A 25,637-nucleotide genomic window follows, 5' to 3' on the forward strand; every position below is an offset into this window, starting at 1 on the left:
ATCTGGTAATTATTCACACACACATCCCTTAGTGCATTTATCACCTTCAATTCTCCCTTTCAAGCAAAAGCCATTCAGCCACCTCTGTCTTCGCTGTTCCTTTTTGATGTCCTGCCTATTTTCTAAAAAGAAGGCTCGTCAAAGTGAAAATAGTATTTGAGTCTAGGTTCTATCACAGAGAGGACTAAGAGGAATGAAACTGATCCCTGACCAGGTGATGGACCTGGGGAGCGGTGGGACCATGGATCTCATTGACCTGCACTCACCAGACTGCTTCCCCAGCTCCTCTGTGCCTGAGCTCCCATCCTTCTCTGGAGCAGCTGCCGGGAGGAACATGCTGCTGGGCATCATCACCTCAGGGGTTGTCACCTAGACACAGGGGGAAAGGACATAGGGAGAGAAAAAACACAGGAAAATATTTTAAACATCTCCAGTGGCAAAACTAGACATCAGTACTGTGAAGTCAGAGGCGTCATTTTTCACAGCTCACTGAAGACTTCGTATTTATTAGACAAAGCTCAAATCAGTCAAAAGTGTTTCTACAGTTACATTCTGGACATAATTAGCAGTGCACACTTGAAGAATAATCTTATTATTAATATTTTTCCTTTATGTGGAATTCAGACTTTGATCACTGACAATGTTTTGTCATGGGCTGTGAAACTTCTTGTGCAACCAATTAGGTAGATAAGTTGAAAGGCCCACCTTAAGCTGCTGAAAACATAATAAGGCCCCTAATTAAATCATACCTAGTAAAGTACACTGTAATCTTGAACCAGGGAGCATTGCAGCACTGTTTTCAAAGTGTATCGATGCAGGGAAAGGAGGGGCATGAGAAAGAAAAGTACAAATAAGGAGAGAGGTGACAAAGGAAGGAATGAATAAGAAAGGACTAAAGAGAGAGCAAATTGTGAAATAAAAAGCTTTTGGTAACCCTTTCCTTGCTCTGACTGATGTATTCCCTTTGCTCCTCTTAAAGTATTTGGCTAGCTCCTGCACCATCAAAACCAGTGCAGTGCTCCAACACCACTGCTTCTACAGAGCTGAAGAATCTGCATGGCTCAGCTGAGAGGCTCTTTGGAAGAGCCAAATGTGCATACTCATCCTGTTCTGGAAAACCATTTCTTTGGATATACCTGGTCACAAACCATCTCACCAGCAGCCTGCACAAGGCTGGCATCAGACGCAGGACAATGAATGTCCTTCTGAATGTCTGGAGATGATGTCTCACACTGCTGGAACATTGCCTCTCAGTGCTGGGACAGACAGATCCACGTCATTGTCACCATCCCTGTTTTCCAGAACAGGGCTTCCAGTGCTGGTCAATGCCTGTGGCAAGTGAGGACTCCTCTACAGCCTTGAGCAGCTGCCCACACCACTTTGCTGACAGCCAGGGAACGTTCTCCTTTCACCAGGTGCTCCTGGCAATGCTTGTGGTGCTCCTGCTCCCAGCCTCCTACTGCTGGGATGGTGAGGCACAGCTAAACACTCCCATTCAGGTGTAAGGCAAAACAAACCTCTCCATCCTTTTGCTGGATATGGAGAGGGCATCTGAACCCCAGATCTCAGGAGGGAGAGAATGTGTGAGGTGTCTGCATGCCACGTACCCAGCTTTCTGCACAGCCAAGGCTCTGAGTGAACTGCAGGAGATAGGAGCACACCTGTGGTGAGGCTGAAGCTCATGGAAAATCTCAAGATGAAAGAATGGCACAGAAGTGGCTACAGAGCCGTGACCTGTGGGGGGACACAGAGCTCCCTCCCCTTCCTGGGCCAGCCATTGCATGGCAGTGAGTGCCAGGTCCCATGGAGCAGCAGACAAGGCAGCTGACACATCCCAGGAGGGGAGCTGAGAGCACCAAACTCATTCCACCTTCTACTCTAAACAGAAGTATCTGATGGCTGTGGGTGGCTGGTTGGTAGACGTGAAAGGTCACAAAGTAATTTCCAGTAGCTGGGCTCAGAGGAGGGGGATGAGCATGGACACCAAGAAGGGGAGGCAAGAAGAAACCGTCCCTCTCAGCTCTAGCAGCAGGAAGAGCCTGCTTTCCTAGGATCTTTAGGAATTATAAAAAATAAATCATGAGAAATTAAAAAAAACCCCAACAGAGTAGAAAAAGAATAAAATTATCTAACACCTCAGCTGCACATCATTATAGAGCTGTGGCTTTTCATAGGCGTTACAGTACGGCAGCCGTCCCCACCACCACGCTCAGTACGACGGATCAGTAATTGTTTTCATACACTTTAATTAGAAAAACTCAGATGGCTATGAATAATAATGGAAAAGAGAGACTTTTGCACTTGAAAGGTTGAAGTCAATCAAGTGTGAATGACGGCAAAAAAGAAAAAAAAAAGACACCAATTCATCAGGCCTCTGTTGTCTCGCCGCGTCTTTAATCATAATTCCTGATTGGGATTCAAGAAGGCAGTAAGCAGCGGTTCTTTGTCTGCCTTCACCTTCCGTCAATTAACTCTCCCCGAAATATAATCATCAACCTCACATGCTCCTCTGCATCTTAATCTGGGGCTCCAAACCTGTAAGTCCTGCCCTATATGTGTTTAAGTAATTACCTTTATCTACCTGCATCTCCACAGCCACCATTCCTTCCCTTCTTTCCATCCTCCCTCCACCACAGGGAAAAAGAGAAAAAGGGGAAAAAAAAAAAAGGCTGTAAAAAAAAAAAAAAAAAGGCTGTGGTACATTAAATTGCTACAGGCACAAAACTCCCAAAGGCAAACAGAAAAAAAGCTTGGAAAAAAGTGCAGGGAACCAGAAATTCTGGGTATGGATGTGGGAACTGTGGCAGTGGAGCCATAGGCTGGCCTTGGGGAGAAAACCACTGGAAAGAAGGCACTGGTCAGCAACTGGATCACTCTAGTCCTCTGGCTCCATCCATGCTGCTCCTGTCCCTTTCCTACATCACGATCCAGGGCAGGACCCTCCGTCCTTTCATCCCCATGGACCAGCCCCGAGCAGGTGGCAGAGATACAATGAGTGCAAACAGGCTGCACATCCCAAATCACTCTGCACTGACACAGAATTCCAGACTGCCTTTTTGGAAGCATTTGTTCTTTTACACTGCAAAAACATCCAAGGACATCTCATTTCTTTGGACCTGCAGATTTGCCCGGCACGCGGAGGCCGCTGTCCGTATGTCCGTATGTCCGGGAGTGATGGTGGGCAGGAAGGTGCAGTGGAGCACAGCGTGGCTGCCTGGCAGTGGGGCAGGAGCGGCGTGCTGTGACACAGCCTTTTGCACCGCAGATGTGTTTGATGGCAGTAACTGTTCTGGAGATGGAAAGGAGTGTGTTTATCTGGAGCACAGCCCGTGTTAGTGCAGCTGTCAGACGTCTCCACCTCCCTCTCACCTGCACAGGCAATACCTGGGTGTGTCATCCTGGCATTCTCTCCTCAGCTTGGCAACCCCTCCCCCTCAATTCCTGTCTACCTGTTTCAATGGCTCCAACACTGTTTTACAACAGCAACACGTCACTCGCTGTGAGCCATTACTAAAACACAACCCCTCCAGCTGTGAGTTCAACAAATGTCGTTTGTCTCCTCCCTCCCCTTCGCCTGTTCATACCGGTCCTTTTCTGTCCAACACCAAATCCTACCCCCCGTGTGCCTGCAGCTACCATCTCCTGGCCCACAAGTCACCAACAAAGCTCACTGCTTTGGCACCTCTGTCTCGGTCACTCCAGATCCACTCCTGTGCACAGCCTGAGCACCCTCCCCTGCAGCTCTGACAGCTAAGAGTCCCTCTAAGTTCTCCTCTTGTTACCACAAAGAAGGCCCTTAGAGGATGGGAAGTTGCTGAACAAGCCTCTTTGCTTCCAAGAACCCCACCTTTTGGGTTAAATTCAGATCCCTTCAGCAGATAAACTGTCTTTATGATGATGAGACCCAGAGAGAGGCAGGTGCACTCCACTTTGATGGCTGTTTCTATGGACACAGTGGCCTGGTGAGGACTGTTACAGAGCACCTGAGGGCTGACAGGCCAGGACTCCTGCCTCCCTGCCCCACCGGTATCCACACACCCTGACATCTACAAGCCTGTCACCCCTCTGCAGAACCACCAGTGGGCCCACTCCTCACCGGTGACAACCTCCAGCAGTGACACACACAGCTCTGGCCATCACTAGATCTCCTGGACTTTTACAACCAACTGCAGAGCTGCTTGTGTGCTGGGCTGGCAGCTCAGAGCCCAACACCCATCCAATATAACACCCACATATTGCTGACAGGTCCAAAAAATTACTCCCAGCTGACGTGAGAAGCCAGCTCTCACACTGCACCTGCCTGCGCTGACCAAACAAGGGGATGGTTCCCCTGAATATACCCCAAAATGCTGAAATCATGTAGCTCTAAAAAGAAAACCTCGAGAAGAGGTCTGAGGAGATACATCAGTGTCCCCATGTCTATGAAACCAGGGGAATTACAGACAGGAGGGAAGGTTCCCCACCAGACAAAGGAGGTAATTTCCATTACAAAGAGAGAGAGAGAGGGTGCTGGAGTGAAAAGCTTCATTAGACTCCAAGAGGCAAAGTGATGGCAGTATACCAAGGTCACTTCTAATTTAGACCATCTAATTGGCAAACATGGCTCCAAATGGCTATCATCTCACAGGGCTCAGAATTAATGAAGCCCGATTATTTTCATTACCTTCATCCGAGATGGAGAATGAGACACAGAGTGAGAGGGAAAGGGGGGAGAGGGAGGGGGTGAAAAGGAGGGAGAGAGAAAAATTGAGTGACAGCAGAAGGGAGAGAGCAATAAGAAAAGACAATGGGAAAGAGAGTAAAAATGTAAAGATAGCAGGAGGGGGAAGTGAGATGCTAGGGCTGGGCAGGAATGACTTCTGGAGCAAAGGAGAAAAGAAAAAGATGGAAAGATGACTGAAATACTGGGACGATGCCGTAAACTGAGGAAGAGAAAGCTGACAGCAGAGATGACGAGACAGAAATGTGCAGAAGGATAAGGCTGGCTGCGGGAGGAGGGAGAGCTCCCACTCCCAGAGGCTCCTGGGAAGCCGTCCTCTCTCCCAGCTCCAGCCCATCAGTCTTGTCAGTCGCCTGCGCGGGCAAACTGCACTTCACCCCTCATGGGCCCAGGCGGAGGCCATGATGGGAAAAGGTGGCACCTGGCCCTGCTCAGAGAGGCTGAGATGGCACAGAGAGAATTTGGCTACGTTCATCCACCAGCCCCACGTAAGGGAAGCTGCAGGAGATGGGAGGACAGTGTGAGCCCCAGGCTCTGTCCCTGTGTGGCACTGGGGTACGGCATGTGCTCTGTCGCTCAGGCAGCCCCGCCAGCCCCTGTCCCTGCGCTGGGGCCAGCGGGGGGACACGGGGGTCCCACGGGACAGCCAGCCCGGCTGCTCACTGATATGAAAAGGAGGGAGCACGACCGGGCAGCCTGGAGATGCTGAGCGCGAGCAGGAGCCGTTACCATGGCAACAGACATATTAGACACTGCAGGTTCCTGAACGGCGTCTGATAAGGTGTTATTAACTGGAGCCTCCTCCAACGCTGAGCAGAGACGCTGCGTCGAGAGGGACCTGGCTCTCAGTCACGGGGCTGCGATTCCCTCACCGCGGCGCTAACGCCTGACGTGCGCCTCAAACCCAGACGGATCTTCATGAGAGTGAGCAAACACGACGCTGCCGTGCTCTGCACAAACCACACTGATGGCTCAAAATCTTGTCATAGAATACAAAAAGACCCACCTTCTTCATCCCACTCTGTGGGACTACAGGAGGAGAGGCAACCCTCACCCCTACGTGTCTCTAGGTGCCAAAGGGAAGAAAGGTGGGAAAACCAGGAACAGGCTTGAGGATGAGCATCATGGCTGGGCCAGTCTTTGCCGATCCTTGCAGAGCCCAGTGGCCCTACACTAGCACAGCAGGTGGGCTCACCTAAAGGACTGTGCCTGCCCTGCTCTGCAGAGTGTCCTGAGCTCCGCCACGAGGGGCTCCCTCCATTCCCTCCTATCCTGGGGGACACAGATGTGTTTGAGGACAGACCAGCCCAACACTCCCGCTCCAGACCACACATCCTGCCCAGGCACCCTGTCTGGCTCAAAACAAACCCCTCCACACCAGCATGACAGCTGCCTCAAACAAACTGGTTACACCCACTGGCCTAGGGAAGGGGCTTGTCTTCTGCTCACTGTTCTTAGAAAGCCAGAACACCTGCCACCAAATGTAGTTAAGAGGTGAACAAGGGCCATTCAAACCCTTAGAAGGTATTTATACACTTGAGCAGCACCAATGAAATGGACACAGGTCACAGAGGCCGTGGTCTGTGGGACAGGACAGCTCTGACCCAGAGGCACAGCTGGTGGCTGGGCAGAGCTATGTCCTGAGAAGCCCTGAGGGGACAAGCAGCTAGTAATGCAAAGCAGGAAGATAAGAGCATAGAGGCACTTATGGAGTAGGAACTGGAACAGGCTGCTCAGAGAGCCTCTGGAGTCTTCTTTCCTGGAGATACTCAAATGCAGTCTGGACACAGTCCTGAGCAACATACTCAAGGGACCCTGCCTGAGCAGGGAGGCTGGTCTGGAGCAACTCCAGTGGTCCCTCCCAAGACTACTCATGACTCCATGACTTCTATCTTTGACAGCAAGTCACAAAAAGAATTACAGAATCATTAAAGCTGGAAAAGACCCTTAGTCTTCCAAGTCCAGCCATCAACCCAACACCACCACCATGTTAAACTGTGTCCTCAAATGCCACATCCACATGATTTTTGAACATCTCCAAGGATGGTGACTCCACAGGTCCCATAAGCAGCCTGTGCCAGGTCTTTCCAGCCCCTTCCATGAATTAATTTTCCCTAATATCCAATCTAAACCTTCCCGGTGCAGCTTGCAGTTAGTCCTCTTGCTTGTCACTTGTGTGGGAGAGGTTGGAGCCTACCCCACCCGGCTCCAACCTTCTTTCAGGGAGTTGTAGAGAGGAAGAGTGACAGAAAGAGAAGACAAGAAAACTGTAAAAGAACAGCTGGGCCATGCTTGGAAGATGTCACAGGGGGGAGCTGGTGAAGAACATCAGTTCAACAACAAACACCGTGTTATTCACCCCCAGTGCCAAGAACCAGCAAAGAAGGGAGAAAACAATCAGAAAAAGAGTGCAAGAAAAAAACACAAAGGGAAAGAACTGGCAGGAATCAAAATAAACACTTATTTTATATACTTGATGACAAGTTCTTAAATATAGACACTACCTCGCATCATTTGCAAGGCAGACATTACCTTGCAAATATTATACCAATGAAGCAACATAAATCCAATATATCCCATCAGCTTCTGCATCTTCCAGAAGCTTTTGCACCAGCTGCCATCCCATGCACTGACCTCATCAGGTCTAGGAAATTATATTTATCCTGATTTCACAGGGAAATCACTCAACAGCTGAGCTTCACAGGGCCCAAGCAGGATGCAGCACACATTGATGGCAGAGCTCTGACAGGTGAAGGAGCAGACACCACAGCAGCTCTCTGCTCCTCACCTTTGTGGGGCTGGCAGTGGATGTGCCAGGACGGCGGTGGCCAGGCTGGGGTGGCAGCAGCCTTGCTTGCCTATACAGCCACTTACCGTCATGATGAGTTTCTCAACACAGTCAGGTGACACGCTGTGCAGGTGGGTGAGGTGCAGCTGCAGGTGGATCTTGTTGTTCAGCATGTCCTGGCAGAGAGGGCAGCGGAGCATGGGCTGCACTGAATGCTGGGTCATGGCGTGCACCCGCAGCCGGTTCACGTCTGTGTTGCTGTACTTGCAATATGGACACTGGTACATCTGTGGAGCAACAAATGAATCACACAGCTCTTCCAGGTGCTACTTTCCTCTCTTACAGCCAGGCTTCAATAATTTGGTGCCTTCTACCACCAGTTACTGCCTTTCATCCTCTTTCTCCCATTTTATTCTTTGCTTTTGGCAAATTGGAAATGTATTACCTGCACAGAGAGATGGGTTCTTCTGCCTTACCTGCTCTGATTTGGTCTCCTCTGAAGTTTTTGACCACTTAAAGGAGAGAGGCGACTCAGAGCTGCTGGGAAATGATATCCGCTTAGAGGACGCTGGAGGCTCTGTCAGCTCCTTCTCTGGCTGGCTGGCTGGTGCTGCAACAGAAAGCAATCAACATCAGGACACCCCAAAGAGGCCTAGATGGACAAAGACAAGGCTTATGCTACTGACTGACACACACCCTAAGGACTTGGAGGATGAATCTGAGGACTGACCTACGTCCTGCAACCCACACCTGGCCAAAACTGATTCCTTCTTGGTGATCTCCCACAGCAAGGGAACTGTGTCACTGGTGGCTGGAAGCAGAAGGACCTCAGCTGTTTCTGAGGGATGCTTACAACCTGCAGGTGCAGGAGACTGTGGGCCTGTGGCTGCACTGGACACACAAATGCTTGGCAAGGTGGTGAAGGCCCATGTGTCACCTCCAGCAGCAGCTGGATGCACTCAGTAAGGTAGAGCTCATGCCCCTGGCTGACCCAGGACATTCTGCATCCACTCTGAAATGCGTTTGCCCTGGAGAGGGCTGGTGGTTGTGGCCGTCAGCCCAACCAGTGGCACCCGTGCTGGCAGCAGTGGTGCTGCTGGATGGCTCTGGCCAGCTCAGCCCATGCCTCCAGAGGAATGTGCAAATCTGGTGCTTCCTAGTACATGGTCCTGACAAAATCCCAATTTTGGCAAGACCCAGCCAAGGGACCCAAACACTCCCACTGTGATAAGCCAAGAAAAGGCCATTTTATTCCAGCCAAACAGAGAAATGCAAATGAGCTCTAAAGTCAACAGCAAAACATTCCACGAGTTGTGGCACTGGGAGAAGCACATCCCTGACCTTTCTCCTCCCCCGAACCCTGGCTGCCTTCAGTACATAAATTTGTGGGACATCTATTATTTAAAAACTGTAAGGACAAGTATATTATACACAGCCCCCGTCTCCTCCTCCCTCAACACACATTCATAACAGTACTTTAATCTGTCTCGAATCGACTTCAAACCCATTTCGCCCTTAATGGGAGTTATTCATTTTCACTTGAAAGGTAATATCTGACAGCTGGATATTTAATATGATGGATCAGCTGCCGATTAACAAGGCGCTGTAGCATTCTCAGGCCAGTCCCCCATACTCTTTCCCCTTTCTCCTACTCAACTTGTGAACCCGCTGGTATCTGCTCCTTGTTTCACATGATACCACCAAGAGTCAGATCACAGCAAACTGCTTCCTTCCCAAAGACCCTTCTGTGCACTGGTATGAGCTGTATTTCCAAAAGTACCACATCACAGTGGAAAATACAATTCCCATTTCTAACTACCTTCCCTGCCAGTCCCCATCTCTGCATTCAGCTGAATAGAGGCAAAGTATTACAAACAGGTAGCAGTACTGCCAGAGGGAGCCAGGGATTAGAGGATTTGATGTGGGACTGCTGAATTTCTCCTGGTAGGCTTGTCCATACTGAATGGGCTTGGAAATGATCTTGTTCCCCACAGCACTGCTGGCTGCATGCCTGGTGCTTCATGCCTGGCTGGGCAGCAGCCACCACGTGTACAGGTACAGTCCTGGCTGTACCTGAAACCAAAACCCCAGGACTCTGCTGTGCTGCCAGTTCCAAAAAAACATCTAAACGAGGGGTGGAACGAGTTTGCAGTGTCAGTGCTGAGTGACAGACACCATCACAGATTCTGCTCTGCCCTCACAGAATGATGGGCTGCTCCACTCAGCTTGCTCCTTGAACCGAGACTCTCCCTGGGGCTCAGAACTGCAAATGGCTTAAAGATGTCTGCAGGGCCAGATCTTCCTTGCTTCCTATAATAAATGTGCTTGGAGCATTAGGAACACAGCAGCACTCTGCTGCTCCCTCCAGGAACACGGGCCCTCCCGGAGGGCTTGGGGAGAAGAGACCACCACCAAGAGCCAGCACTGTGGCGGGTGAAAGATCATCCTTGCCTTAAAATGCTCTGCCTGGTCAGGAGCCTGATTGCTGCTGACACTGTCCAGTCCTCACTGTGACCTGGGACACTGACCTGCTGGCCCCCATCAGGCTGCTGGCATGAGCAGCTGGAGACCCCCAGGGTGGTCTGGCACAGCCGTGTGAGTCCTGCTCTAGACCTGCACTGGGCGGGGATGACAGTGACAGTCATGGCTTTGGGTACCTTTAGACCTCTCTAGGTGGTGACTGTGGCTCCTGTGTGGTCCACACCGTGTCCCTGCACTGGGCACTGACCACTGCCAGCTGCTCACCAGTGGAGTGTTTTTGGATACAGTGAATGAATTCAGCTCAGCCATCAGCTACCCCAGGCTGTGTAACACCAGCTCCAACCTTGGGAGTCACAACAGGGTATTTTCTCGTCTCCTTTCTACTGTGAAGCAGCCTGCTTAGAATTAGTAACAGGTAATTAAAATATACCATCTCCTAAGTGTCCAATTCCATTAAATCACTTGATCCAATCCCATAACCTTAATCTTTCAGAACTAGAATTATTGATGATTGTCCAGACCCAAGTATAACTGATTTGTTGCACACAGGATATTTATTTTAAGTATTAGTTTTTGAGTTGACATCTCAACTGGGAATTTTAACATCAAGACTGAAGTTTATTGTTGATAAACAGTCAAATGCACAAAATGACACATTCAGTCCACACCACAGATGATCAGAGGAATTAAGAACTCTTTGCTACCAGGAGAAATGAGGACACGGCTTGGCATCTGCCTACAGAGCTCTTAACACAGGCTGGGACCTTCTGTCTGTGCAGAGAGGACAGGACAGAATGTCCTGAGCTCCAAATGTCCAGAAGGCCACAGCCTTGAAGGGCTGAGTGACACTGGAGCACATGGAGACACTACCTGTGCCATGACCATGGCCAGCATCTTGCTTCCAGACCCAGGCCTCACAGGACAAAAAAGGAATTGGGATTAAAGTATGATGTACGCCTGCATATCGGATAGTTCTGTTATTACTTTGACTCTTTAAATGGATTTAGTTCAGATTCACTGAATACAGGGAGACCTGTGTTTGTCAACAAATGTCCCCTAAAAGCCAAGTGTGATGTGGCAGAGCTGCCACAGCACTTCTGGACATCTCCTGATCTTCTCACTCTTCTCAGCAGCTTCTGCCTTTCAGAGGAGGAGGGGAGATCCTCCCTGGGTATATTCCAGAGGTGAGTCAGGGGCAAGTGGGGGCCTTGCCTTTGCTGGTTCCAGAGGCAAAGGCAGCATGGATCCCCTAAACTACTGCTCTCCAACCTGGTGGGAAGGAAGTCACCACCCACCTCCTACCCATCAGATTCTTTTAGCTAAAGTATCACTGACAGTGCCTTCATCTAAACTTCCATCTCCCAACCAAGCAACATAATGGAAAAGCCAATTAAATGATTATTAATTCATGCTGCTTTCCGTAAGCCAGAGGTTCTCATCTCCCTGCATTCCGTAAACCAGCTTGCCGCTTGCCCTAGAAATTTACAGTGGGGTTTCTGCCATTGCCACTGATTTAAACACCACCAGCCTTCAAGAAACTCCTTGCCACGAAGTCTAGCCACTGGCCTGGGAAAGTTCTCAGTGAGACCAGGGAACTGTGCTTTCACTGCCTGATGGAAAATAGCATTCTGTATTTGGTGGTGCCTCCTCCTGCAAATCACCGAAATGTGTTCTTGGAGCCATCGCCCGGCACCACAAGTCCTCGGACCAGTGGGAGCTGCTACTGTGCCACACAACCCTGTGCCATCAATGCCCAAGGCTTCTGCCCCCTGTGCCCTTACAGCACCTGTGTGTCTCCTGCCATCCAGGGCTAGTTCATCTGCTTCATCCATGGAACTGCCATGAGGCAGGAGCGGCCAGAGCCCACACGGACTGCCGGGCACAGGGCACCCAGCGTTGCCACAGCACTGCCCCCTCCTCAGTAACACTGAGCCAACATTTCCTCCCCAGACACCGTCTGTTTAATTCGGCATTCCCTGAAGGAACTTCCATTCCAATCAGCTGCTGTATCCACACTATCAGGCCTGTGCAGTACCTGTTGCTCTGCAGCAATTCTCAGCTCTGCACTTGACAGTAACTCAACTGCCAGGTAAACGCCCCACGCTCGGCGCACTCTGCACCCGTCCTTGCTGCTGCATCACAGCCCCAAAATGGCTGAATAATTTGTTTTTCTAATGCTGTGTCATACCTTCCCACCTGCAGCGAGTACCCACACATGAATTACTATTAAATATTCATATCCAGAAGCTCCAGCCACCACCAGACTTCCCTGCCTTGCTCCATATGAACACCAAACATGCAGCAGATGCCTCTGTGAGATGCCAAGCAGCACCAGGGGCTCTGGGAGGTGGTGCTTTGCTTGGCACCACAGACCCCTCCGGCAGCCCACCTCTGTTCCTGCAGCATTGGAGAGCACCTCCAATGCTGCCAGGGCCCAGCATGCCCAGAGCTCAGCTGGCTGCTGCATCGAGCCCCCCTGCCCAGCCACGTTTCTGGGCTGGAGCTGCCACCCAGGAGCCTTTTGTGCTTCATATATCCTTGGAAAAACACAGTTATAGGCAGCCTCCCAGTCCTTCTCTCCCAGGTTTCCCTCGCTCAGGCACCAGTGCTGAGTGGCTCTATCGTGCCCCTTGTCCCCTTCCTCCCAGCCTCTCAGGCCCCCACAACATCCCGGCCATTAAGTGCTCCACAAACGCCAGATATTAAAAAAAAGCAGCAAAAAGCAGCCGGGGGGAGGAGCGGGAATAGATTTCCGTCAGGATGTGCCTGACCTGTTTTTTTCAATTTCAGTAATTAGAAAGGCAGTCGGCCTGTAGGAATTATTCATAAACTGCAGGAGCTGTGCAGTATACATTTATGTTAAACATGTCAAATCCAATTGAAATCATGCCTGCCAGCACCATACTCCATAAACACACTTTTCTGCAACAATTTCCCAGCTCTCAGCAACCCATTAATACTTCCTTTAATAGCAATCTACCACGGATTCGAATCAGGGACGGTCCATTGCACTAATTGCTCTGTTAGGTGAGCATCATGGACTAAAAAAAAATAGTTAAAAAAAAAAAAAATCATTAACAAAAATAAAAGCCCTTCAGGCCAGTCCTCCAGAAAGATTTCATTTCAATCTATATTTTAAGTAGACTTTGTTTCTTGTTTTTGTGGAAAAACCCCCGATATTCTCCGTGTACCAAACCACCAATGCATTAAGGAAGGCTCTGGTAGCTGGGTCACTGCTGGTGATGGGCTCCTCCATCAGACACGTGAACCAGCACCACCCCAAATCCGAGAGGTCTTGCACTGCAATGAGCAGGGTTTCAGCTGAGAATCCATCATCTACATCCTGCCTTAAAAGTGGAGTTGGGATCAGCCACGATTCCTTTCCCCCCTTGCTGGTTTGCTTGGGGTAAATCTCACATTAGCCATGAAGAGATAATGTCTAACACTGACTCATCAGGCACACAGCATCTCCCTGCTCCAGTGTGGACACAGTGCCATCTTCCAGAACCTTCCAGAAACCACAGAGATGTCTCTAAAAATCAAGATCCAATGAGTCCTTCTATGGAATGGAGCTTTTCCCGTGTATATTCAATTGAAAAGCATCACCTAAAAAAATGTTTCCGCTTCACATAATTACATTTTAAAATAAATACAAAGAATGAATCAATATATTTATTTTGCAGCTGAGACATTTTGGCAAGTTTACAATGGAAACAGAGGTTTTCCCCTTGTTGCTGACACTAACCCCAGCACAGGTTGTGCCTGGACAGTACCGAGCATGGTGCAGCCCCTCACCCCTGGGCTAGGGCAGGGAGATGGGCAAAGAAACTCTGTGTCTTGGTACAGATCTTGCAAACCTTTAAGGAAGTGGAAGAAATAAATCCTCTGTGTGCAGTGAGGACACCAAAGCACAAAGGGGAGTAAATTGCTGAGGAACTTAACAATCAAATTACAGGTGGTGAGCAGCAGAAAGGTCTGTCCCCCTCCCCTTTCACATGCCCCATCGCTGGCTTTCAGCCCACACCTCTTCTGACCCCATCTCCATCTTTACAGAGCCACCTGGCTCTGAGGCTTCTCTGAAGCTCAGCCAGTCCATCCAAAGCAGGATCAACTGAGCCTGCCTCACTCCCGAGGCTGCTCCTCTCATCTTCTTGAAAGACCTCTGAGGAACCTTTCCAGAAAACCCACTCCAGTGCTTCAGCCACAGGCTGTACAGGAGGACTTCTAAAACTTTGTTATCTAATATCTATCTTTCTCCCTTCAATTTAAGCCTTTTGTGTCTTGTTGTCTGTATCCTCAACATGTAGAACACATAATTTCCTTCCTTTCAGAAGCATTTCATGCACAAGACTTATCTTGTCCTCCTCTTTTGGTCTTCATTTGGGTCTGATAAGACTATTCATTCCATTTTCTTATCCTAACTGATACTGCTCTGTTCTGGGTTGTTCCTGCTGTCTGGGCTTTCTGAAATTGCTGCCCAGCCTCCCCAACACCGCAGCTCAGGAATGGAGAGCTTTCGAGTACGAGTGAAACCCACCAGTGGCACAACACAGTCACCTACACCGCGATGTCTGTGCTTCATTTCAGCCTGTCCTGAAAAGTGGCATTGAAAGCCTTCCCAAGGAGACACTGACTCCAAACAGGACCTTCTTCATATGAAGGGAAATTGGGTCGTGTTGACATGATTTGTTCTTGACAAATCTGTGTCGACTGTTCCTCATCTCATTATCTTCCCATCAGCACTTACAAACAGTTGTTTGGTCAATTCCCAGGAAAATCTGGGGCAGAGATGGCAGGTGTACAGTTCCCCAGCCACTCCTTCGCTCAGGGACAAGCCCCGTGTCTGCCCCTCGCCGCAGCTCCCCTCTCCTCTGCGCAGCACAAGAGAGAGCAGCTGGCAGGTTTGATATGCTCCAGGCACTGTCTCCCAACACCCAGGTACAGTACAGCAGGTCAGGGACTACATTCAGCATCACCCAGTGCTCTGCAGCCCTGGGAGCTGGGGATGGGCTCTCCCCACGCTGCTGCTGACACAGGCTGTGCTGCTCTGCTCAGTGAGGGAAATGCAAAAAGGCTTCATGCTCTGTAGCTTTATGACACTGTGGTCACAGCCTTCCCCCCCTGTGTCGGCAGCCTCCTCCTCCGAGGAGAGCTTCCCGGTACTGCCTGCTCCCCTCCCTGCTCATGGCTCCACTTGTATCGGGTACACTTCTCTTCTGGAGCTGTCAGGTGTAACTTGACCCTCTTTCTACTCCTTCCCATGTCTGAGGTCCAGCAGGACCTGTCAACACAGTCATATTCCTCGAGGGACTAGAGCAGAAACCAGGCCAGGGTACGGTGTCTGCTCTGCACAAGGGCTGGACATCAACAATCGGTAACACAGTCTTGCTTTAAGGTTGAGGGTGGTGGTGTTACATGTTTGGAAGCTCAGCACCAGCATATCACACACACCTTGACTTCCACAAGGCTGGTCTCATGCTCCATGGGCTCACATGCCCGCTCTGTGTCCTCCCCACACAGTTCCCTTTACAGACCCCGTGGAGCTGTCCCATTTCTGATCTGCTCCTTGGCTCACAAACTCTGGGTTAGGAATTTCACTGGCAGGGTAAGAAATGAAACCATCCAGATTCAGAGTTTCTGGACAGAAAAGGGTAAAAAAAGTAGGCTCTTCATTTTTCCTTACATATTTTGAGAAACAATTTTTGCACACAGATCAGCCTTTTTAAGTGCTTCAGGTTTGGGCAAAGACCCCTATTTACTCCTGAAGAGATTTAATCAATAAACAATACTTACATCTGTCTGTGACACTTCACAAAATGGTTGTGCCCAGGATCACACAATCCCACACAATGAACTGAGACTAAGAACCACCTACAGCCAAGCCAAATTGCATTTCTGGGTTAAGAATCAGTCTGCAATGGGAAGGAACGCACAGAGCAACCTCAGCGAGTGCAGCCCACACTGAGAGCACAAACTTCAACAGCCCACAAGGTCCAGCTTGCTCTCTTCACCAGTTAGGACACATCTTCCACTGACTGAGATGGGCTGAGATTACAACTGTCGAGGTGAAATACCACATTCCAGTTTGGGAGGACAATGTAAGCCAAAGCATCTTGTCACCAAGAGGGAACCATGAAGACAGCAGGAGAAGGCTGCCTGGAAGAAGGGTGTCTGAGCAGGCTGAGGCATTGCAGCAGTCAGTGCTGAGTCTGCCAACCAAATGGGACTTGGGGCCAGAGCTACTGAGTCCTGGGCCAAGAAAAATTAATGCCACCTTCAGCACCTTGGGTTCTGGACCCAGGCTGAAGTGGTCAGCAAGGGCCAGATGAAGGTGGAAGAGGGGTGGCCCTCTACAGAGTGGGACTATCACATAATCATCAAATTATATGCTTAATCCAACCACGTGCTGGCTGCTGACAGGAGGGACTGTCCCCTTCTCCCTGCTCCTCTCCCAGCTGTTGATCCCCATTGCCCAGGTCTGGTCCCAGAGCACCCATGGCCCAGTGCCAGCCTGGGGCTTAGCACAGGCATGACCCACCACAACTCAAACTATTATGACAAGAAGCTACACCTAAAGCCTTCACAGAGGATGACACTTACGTCACACTGCCACTGACATGTTGTACTCAGCTAAAAAGGGTTTTGTGGACCACTGTTTTTAACACCTCCCGTTCCTGGCTTTAAAAAAAAGCCAACCAAACACCACCTCTGCTAAATCACAGAATCATACCTGTCCATTTACTCTGGTCCTTGTCCCCTCCACTCTCTTGCTCCTTGGCAGGCTCCTCGACATCACCAGCTGTTTCACTGGGCCCTTCCACATCTTCACTGGGTTCTTCTGAAACAGAAGAGCAGAAGGTGTGACACGGACATGGAAGGCAGAACAGAACAATAGGCAGTGAGAAAGCAGCAGCTAAGGCTGCACACAAGAGTTGGGTGGCAGGTACCTACATCACCCAGCACCCTCCCAACACACCTGCTTATTTGTCAAGACAGAAACTGTAAAGAGATGAGAGATGAAGACAAAATGAAGAACCTCATCTACTTCTACCACCTGGAGCTACTGAGGTCCCCTAAGGTGCCATGTACAGTGACATCAACAACATAATAAATAACATGGTTATCTACAAAATAAAGTTCTACTCAGCCTCGTCAGGGGTTACAGAAGCATCAGGGAGTGACTGGAGACTCCAGCACCTTCAGCCTCATCCTTCCTCCTCATCCCCATCTCAAGCTCTTCGCACACAATGGCAGGGTGCAGTACTGGCCCTGGTCACCAAGAGCCCACTGCAGACACATGACGTCCCTCCTGCTCAGAACAAGCTCGGAGCAGCTTGGTCTGCTGCAGCCCCAGCCCAGACATGAGGCACAGAGGAACTGCCAGCAGTCTTGCCTTCATCCCGGTAAGGGGATGAGCCTGCAAACCTGGGCAGCACCATGCAGGTGCAAAAGCATGGAGGAAACACTTGGTGAAGTGCTGAAAGCTCAGAACACAGAGCACCATGGTCCAGCCCATAACACCAGCATGGGCACAGTGTGTCAGCCTGGTGTGGGGCAGCTCCACTCCAAGGTACCTTGTCAGGTGGGACACTGGGAGTGAGAGCACCGTGGCTGCCAGACCCCTTACACCAGGGTGTAACAGCCACATTATCATTTACTATTAAGAGTATTAATGTACAGTCCCTGTAACTGGCAGGGGTTACCCACCCCTGGGCAAAAAAGGGCAGTTTTAGGCCCTTATACCCATTTTTAGGCAGGATAATTTAGAATTTTAACTCACATTATCTGGTCATGGTAAACCCCACAAAGCTGCGCTATCCTGAGATTTACCTGAACCACCTAATGGGTTCAAGCACCAACCCTCATCCTCCTAACAAAGACAGCGCTAGAAATTCAGATTAAAAATTTGTATTAGCAGCTTGCAGATACTCAGCAGTGCCTTTGAGGATATGACAGCCTATATTGTGAGTGAGAGGGGAGATGGGTGGCAGTGCTGACAAAGGTGTCCAACATGTAGAAATATACATATCACTGGTGGAGGGGTGAGATGGGCAGTCTGCCATGTGAGCCAAGTGCTCAAGTTTGCTGGGAGAAGGGCTGTGAAACCAAAAGCTGGGTTCACATTTCAGAAATTAAGATTCCAATCTTTTTTCCACTCTAGGGAAAAAACATAACAAACCATCCCCACCCCAACCCCACCACATTGGTGCCTTCAAACCACTTCACACAGGGCAAGGGTATCCCTTCAGCTGGGGCAGCTGCTCTGGAACCAGATTTTAGCTGGTTTTATTAAAAACCTTTGGTAATGGGTTCCTATATTTAATTTAAATCATTATTTTAACCATTCTCTCCTGGCTCAGGTGCTCTGAGGGCCCCCTGGACAGCATGAGGAGACGAACCCCACTGCCCATGGCCCGCAACTCATTGACCACTGCCCTGGCCCCAGCCCAGAGCCCCCAGCCCAGAGCCCCCAGCCCAGAGCCCCCAGCCCAGAGCCCCCAGCCCGGCTGAACAACAAAGGGTGCCTGGTGCAGCGGCACTCCCAGCTGCGACCCGGAGGTGTCAGCATCGGCATGGGAGGAAGAGGAAGGGCGAGCCAGGCTCAGCCGCTGTCTGGGCTCTAACCTGAGCATGTGGAAATAATACGTGTCTTCCAGTGTGGTGTCTGGTTCGAGGGGAATAAAATAGGACATTCATAAGCAGTTACACCATCTGTCTTTACACCATCATCATCATCATCAACAAGGGAAAAAATAGCTCTTTAAAATGGATGAAAGCCCAGGCTGACAGTAACCGGAAAAATGTGAGCTATGAATACCAATAATGGGAGAAAATGATTAAAAAACAAGGCTACAAACAGCAAGTCCCCAGCACGCTGGGGCTGCAGCTCTCTGTGTCCACCCACCACCAGCGTGGACTGAGCCCCCACATCTCTGCAATGAACACTCCACAGTCCAGCACCAGGAACGCTCCCCTCTGAGGACACAAACTGCCCCTGGCTCAGCACCCTCTGCTAGGGCAGAGGACAAGGAGCAGATCCAGCTGTAAACCCTCCTCCTGCTCCACCCTGAGCTGTCTTTTTTCTGAAAAGTGGTTTTTCTAAAGCAGGATGGGAAGGGAGCAAAGTCTTAAGACATCTACCCAGGGAGGCTCTGAACCAGCTTGGGTAGGTTCTTGTACCATCCCTGCTGAGCTCCTTGCTGCCAGGGCCTCTGGCAAAGAGCCCCAGGGAGGGGGAAGCGCTAACTCCATCTCGTGATCCCCTCCCAGCAGATGAGGCTGCTCTGCTCACCAGGCTCAGTCTGGCCTGTGGCAGCCGCCAGTGCTCCCGCTGGGGACAGCCACCCCACCCCTGAGCTGGCTCTGTGTGCTGCAGTGGGCTCTGACCCGTTGAGAACTTGCTCACACCCATGTCTGACCCAGCTTCTACCAAGCAGCCCTCAGCACTGACAGTGAAAGCAGCAAAGCCCCTGCTCCTGACAGGTCTGTGCCCACGCTCTCTGAAGACAGCTCCACGGCGCAGCGCAGGTCTGGGAAGCAAACACCTGTGTGAAGGCACCCAACCATCCCTCTCTGAGAACAAGGTCAGCGGCACATCTGGCAGGGAAAGGTCTGCACCTCCCCTCAATCCACTGCACAGCCCCAGGAGCTTCCACTGCCACTGCAAACTGGAGTCACTCTGTGCACGACCAGAGCTCACCACCACACTCATGAAATGCCCCCAGGGCCCACCTAGAGCAGAGTGTGCAGACCACCCCGAGACCAGCTCCTGAGGCTGAACGAGCAATGGTCAACAAGACGTAGAGAACTTTCTTCCAAACCACCATGACCCTTTTGCTACCACCTGACCCTCCCCGAAGCTGCACATGCTGTTTGGACTTCAGAGGTGCAAGACCTGTCACTGTGGGATCTGTATGGGGGAATCACGTCCCTGGGAAATCGAAACAACACATACTGTGCAATGGTTCCCATGCCAGGGCTCCATCCCTGAGTCCATGGTGCTTTATGAATAACTTTTAAAGGGAATTTTTCAACTGCCAGTGCTCAGGTCAACATTGAGAGCAAGGAAGTGTAGCCCCTGGAGCCAAAAGAGCTGCTCTTCCATCCCAATCCACCTGCCCCACACAAAATCCTAGGCAGAGTCTTTGATTCCTTCATGAATAAATCATTTTAGAGAGCAGTATTTCCTTTTAATTTAAAATTAAACCATTCACTAAGCCAGGGTGGGGTGGGGGGAGGGGGGGAAGGGGTGGGAAGAGCAGAAGAGTCTGGAAAATCACGAGTATCTGACTTCTGCAGAGGTCAGGGAACCTCTGACTCAGTCACACGCCAAAATGTGCCCAAACTGCTGCACGCCATTGCACAGGATCACACCACTGAGCTCTGTCCCTTCCCAGACTCAGGAAGTCTGGGAGCTGAAGAAGTTGGCAAATGCTGATGGGATCCAGACCAGCTTGAACAGCTCAAGACCTCTCACCTCCTCTTCTGCCAGCCAGGCTTTCCTTAACAAACCCAGATCTCTTATCCGAAGGGATAAAGGGCATTTCTGGGGTGGCGGAAATGTAGGCATGGGAAAGAGCGTGCGCTGCCTCTCCACCCTCCGGCAGGCTTGAGAGCTGAGAAACATTAGCTGTCATGAACCACAATCAAATCAGGTTTGAAATATTTAGCAGTGGCTTGGAAAATGTGGCGGTGCAGCTCTGACAGGCGAGATGTGCAGACACCCATTTTCCATTATAATGGAAATATCAAGCCTGTTCTGAATATGTATAACCTAGAAAAATGTATTGATTTTTCATTCGGCATTAAAAAAATGAAATACCCTGCAGCTGTCAAAAGCCTTTTGTTAAAAGCTCATCTTTCCTGGAATGAGGTTTACCAGAAACAAGTTTTAATTGTACATAGGGTCTCTGCTTTGGAACAAAAAGAATCTCTGACGGTCCCCTTTTCAGGGGAAGTAGCCAAAAAAGCCGGCAGAAAGACAGGCCTGAGCGCCGGCGGCTGTCGGGGAGCTGAGGGCTGGCTGCAGACCAGGGGGTGCCCACCTGCAAGAGCCACACTGAACTGCTTTCAGCTGCTGCAAACCTGAGTCCCCCTGGGTAGAGAGGTTTGAGTGCACATGGAGGAGGAGGAGGGAGGTCCACAGTGGGTCGATGCCCTCCTTACACCCTGGAAGCCCAGGATGAGCTCAGCTGTGCCCGAGCTGTGCCAGGGTGACGGTGCAGGGTCTGCTGCAGCTGACTCAGGAAGGGTCACCAGGAGGCACAGGGAGGGCAGTCCCACCCCACACCAGGCCCATGGGCCCAGTGCACTCTGCTGTGGCAACAGAGAGAGCCCAGATGGGGGCCTGACCTCAGCTCCCACTCCGGATGCATGTATGTGCTGCAACACCATCTGTGCCAGCTCCTAACGGGATTACCCTACATCAGCCTGTTCATCCCTACTGCTTTCCTGAAAGGAAAAGCAGGGCTCCAAGCAGTGCAAAGGCAGCACTAAGTGAGGTTATGAGAGGAATGCCACGGAGCTCCAGCCTGGATGCAAAGCTGGTGGATGAGTCCCACCTGACAAAGAGCTGCAGGAAAGCAATATAATACTGCATGTACCTTGGCTTAATGACACTTATTTCCCAGAGAGCTCCACTCCAGAGCGTGGCCAGAGCATCTCTGCAGCTTCCACTGACAAACACAAACTGCTGACTATGGCATGCTCAGCTGACACAGACATCAGAGAGTCACAGAATTGTTTTGGCTTGGGAGGGACCTTCAAAACCATCTTGTTCCAAACCCCTGACATAAGCAGGGACACCCTCCACTAGACCAGGATGCTTCAAGCCCCATCAAACCTGGCCTTGAACACACCCAGGGATGGAGCATGCACAACCAAGAACCCCTTCCCTGGGAGAGCATCACCAGTCCCCCACTCCCTGCAAACAAGGCTGTCCATGTTTTTTGCAAACTGGGCTGTATTTTAAGCCAGAGAAACCCAACAGAGACTTACCCCATTTAATTTCAGTAGGACTAGAAAGGTTGCTGTTATTTTCACACATGAAACATAAAAAAAAGGCAAATTCCTTGAGCATGTTTGTAGTGGAGCGTGATGTGATTGTGTTGTCATTTATGGGAAATAATCGCAAGCCCATCTCTCCCTTTCCCCCCATTTTCCAGTCCAAATAACCATGAAAAATTACACTTCAATGTCAGGAGGACAACAAAGGAGGGGCTTTCTCCTGCGGCTTGACGGCTTTTCAGCCTCCCCTTTCTTGGACAAAAACTACCTTCAATTCTGTTTCATTTTAAATGTGATCTAACAAATGCATCTTGACAAGTTCCTTTCTCTTTTTCTTTTAAACAGTATTTTGCACAGTTTAACCTAGCTCCAAACTGGAATCAGCTGGAAAGGAGATGCATGCAAAAACACAAACACAGATCAAACGGCAAGACAAAAGAGCCCAGCTCCAGCTCCAGGTCTGCAGGGAGAGGACGGAGCGGTCGCCATACCGAGACCTGCAGGACAAGGGTCCAAAGACAAAGGGCACCCATGGGAGGAAGAGGATGGAGGAGTTGGATGGCAGAGGTGACAAGGCAGGAGCACAGGAAAGATGCCTGGGGAATAGGTGCCCAGCCCCACTTTACGAGGGAAAGCAACCCTAGCCTTCTGCTCAAGACACATGGTGGAAACTACTCGAGCAGACAATGGTAGGTTTTGTAGAATCATGGAACCCCCTTAGGGCTGGAAAAGCCCTTTAAGATGATTGAGTCCCACTCTTCCTCCAGCACTGTCAAGGCTTCCACTGCCTCAGGTCCCCAAGTACCACATCCACATAGGCTTTAAATCCTGCCAAGGACGGCAACTCTACCACTGCCCTGGGTAGCCTGTACCAGGGCTGGGCAGCCCTTTCCAAGAAGGAATTTTCCCAATACATGACCTAAACCTCCCGTTTCCCCTCATCCTGTCGCTTGTTCCTTGGTAGAAGAGCACTGCAGGCCTTCAGCAGACTGTGCCAGCAGAGCAAGAGATGATTTGTGCTCACTGGGAATATAGGCTCGCTTCAGAAAAACCATGGAGATCCACAAACAAAACCAGTGCCTATGCCAAGCTGAAGTTAATAGCCAACTTTAGCAACTTTGCAGCAAGGTACATCTTGAGAACATTGTAACTATAACAAAAATGAGCTATAATTAATTCATGTTTAGCCTTAGGGGCTGAATATGCACAGGAGAGCTCCCCACAACCTTAACCCATCATCCTCACAAACCACACTTAAATGAAACACTAAAATGTCCTCTTTCTGTTTAATTTTTTAAAAAATATACAACTCCTACTCTGGTCTCCCTCTCCATGGTATTACTCCAAGGAAAAGTTAATTAATGTCTTGCTGACCCTCTTTCTGCCCCTCCCCAGCTGTTTCCGAATCTCAGCATGTTTGGAGTTCTTTCAAGCTCAGCTAAAAACTTGGGAAAGCCGTAACTGCAGTGCCCTGGTTTACAGACAATTAAAATATCCCAGCAGCCCGCTGTAGCCCAAGTTCCCAAGACAGACATGGGGCAGTGGAGGGCAGTGGTGGGGCTGATGCAGGGCAGGGGAGCAGAACACTTCAGAGTTAGGGGCTGAGCAAGCCCAGGAGCCCTGAGAAGGACGGGGCAAATACACACAGCAGGCTGGACAGACACTTCGGTGCCGCAAGGGCAATACCTGTGCAGGTCCATTAGGCAGAACAAACGGCCTGGCAGAGCTGCAGTACCAAAGTTTTTGGTGTGAATGGTCATGGTCTCACTTCACTGCAGAACAAGGGAGGCCATGGCGGTGAGACAGCCCCTCGAAGACAGAGCCCCACTGCCAGTCCTGTCAGTCGAAAGCCTGCCGAGTGTTCACTCCCACACCATCACCCCTCTGCCAGCTCCCTCAGAGCTCTCTGATACCACACAGCACTGGGGCTGCTGCAGGAGAGTGAAGTGAGCTCTTGCATGCACAACAAACACCTGCTGAGGAGAACAGGGAGGGGGGGACACCCCACAGCTCCGCAGCCATGGAGCTGTCCTTGAGGGCATGCTTGAGGTCCCACATCACCCTGCACGGCAGGGATGGCCACAGCCTGCCCTGGGTTGTTCCTCCCTGGGTTTGGGTTAGTGGCACTGGCAAAACGTCAGTAATTGCTTTTCTCCTTGTACTAACGAGCTTTCAGCAGCAGCGACTTCAGCTTCCTGGAGCCAACAGCCCCTTTTTCTCCACTCTCTTGGCTTCGGGTAATTGAAAGCGACTGCAATTTCAGCGCTGGCTCTCCAGCACTCAGCTGCACCAGGAGGTCAGGGAATGTCAAGTGAAGCCTTTCCACTCACCTCCCCACACACACCCACGGAGGCAGCACGTCCACGGCCCCGGGAACGGGCACAATCACAGGGGCTGCGAGCAGCCGGGGGAAGCCAGCACAGCCCCACTGCAGTGGGGACAGGCCGCCCACCGCGGCCTCATACCACAATGAGCTGCAGAGGCCTGCTGACCCTGCACTTCTTTTTTTTCTCCCCTTTAATTTAAAGCAGCAGATGGGTTTCTTTTCAAGGAAACTATATGCTCATTCTTATTTTTTCTGCAGCATCACAAAACCCTTTCCCCTGTGATGTCCATGTCCCCTGACACACACCAAGGAAGGATCTTCCAGTTGTCATCAAACCTCAGGTAACAACAGAGTATGGCTGCTCAAGCTCCCAAGTGAAACACAGAGGATCAAGAAAAAAGGAAGAGCACAGAGCAGCTCCCAGTGAGACACGTGAAGGTACTGATGGCTCTCAAGCTGCCAGCCTGTGGCCAAGCAGGGAGGCAGCACCAGGTGGGCCATGCCGGTGGACTAGGCAGACAAAACCCTTCAGCCACCCCGGGATGGTGCTTGGTGCCTGCAGCCCCCGAGCCTGGCTCCTTCCCACTAACAAGGGCATGTCAGGTGCTCTGGGGACTGGATCCACTCCTGGAACCTGGAGCAGGGCGCATGCACAGGTGGTGACTCCAGCAGAGGCCTGTGATAAGAATTTATTTCTCTCAATTACAGGCGCTTGTCCCCAGCCTCAGTTCATCAGCGCAGCACAGCCAAGTCAATGAAAGCCCTGTAACGCGCTAATCAGATGCACAGCGACTTCCCGGAGCTGCCGGCCGCTCCTAAAACAAGTGCCAACTTTGGGATGTGGGTTTCCAGTCCTGCCCTCTCTCTGCTCCCTGTGCTCTGTCTATAGCCAGGCCAGAGGTGGCTCCCCTGACAGGTCCAAGGTGTTGCACGTGTGTGTGGAGGGGCAGGTAATGCAGTGGCTGTCCACTGCTTTATGACCATGCCCACAGGAATCTCTCTGTGCCAGAAACTTCCAAGGATGAATTACAGATTTTCAGATTAAGATTTTGGGGTTCTATTTGCATTTGATATAAAGTACATTTTCCCCTCAGCCCGAAACCGTTCTGAAATAACCAGCAAATGTCCCGAGCAGACAGGGAAGGGTCTAAATACCACCCTCACAGAGCAAATGTAAGATGAAAATGCCAGGGAAATATCACTGCTGAGTTCCCTTCTGGTGTCCTCAGAAAAACAGCACCTCTGCTTTTGGAAACCTCTATTGAAAGTGTCAGGCTGCATGTGGCAGGTGCAGAGGGAGGGCTGTGTGCCCAGGA

General features: G+C 50.6%; 1 protein-coding gene across 2 annotated transcripts in view; it reads right to left on the reverse strand.

The window, feature by feature from the left end:
• Positions 1-25,637, reverse strand: part of ZFHX3 (zinc finger homeobox 3) — a 121,716-nt gene that overhangs the window by 12,762 nt on the left and 83,317 nt on the right. Inside the window, exons 5-8 of one of the 2 annotated variants that reach the window (XM_015639870.3) lie at positions 16,720-16,824; positions 7,985-8,118; positions 7,595-7,795; positions 267-369 (exon numbers count right to left, since the gene is read on the reverse strand). In XM_015639870.3, coding sequence (XP_015495356.1) covers positions 267-369; positions 7,595-7,795; positions 7,985-8,118; positions 16,720-16,824 — 543 coding nt within the window. Of the gene's footprint in view, positions 1-266; positions 370-7,594; positions 7,796-7,984; positions 8,119-16,719; positions 16,828-25,637 lie in introns of both variants that reach the window. The other variant, XM_015639869.3, reaches the window with a different exon arrangement.

The sequence above is a fragment of the Parus major genome, chromosome 11, assembly GCF_001522545.3.
Source record: "Parus major isolate Abel chromosome 11, Parus_major1.1, whole genome shotgun sequence".
In the NCBI taxonomy this organism is placed as follows: Eukaryota; Metazoa; Chordata; class Aves; order Passeriformes; family Paridae; genus Parus; species Parus major.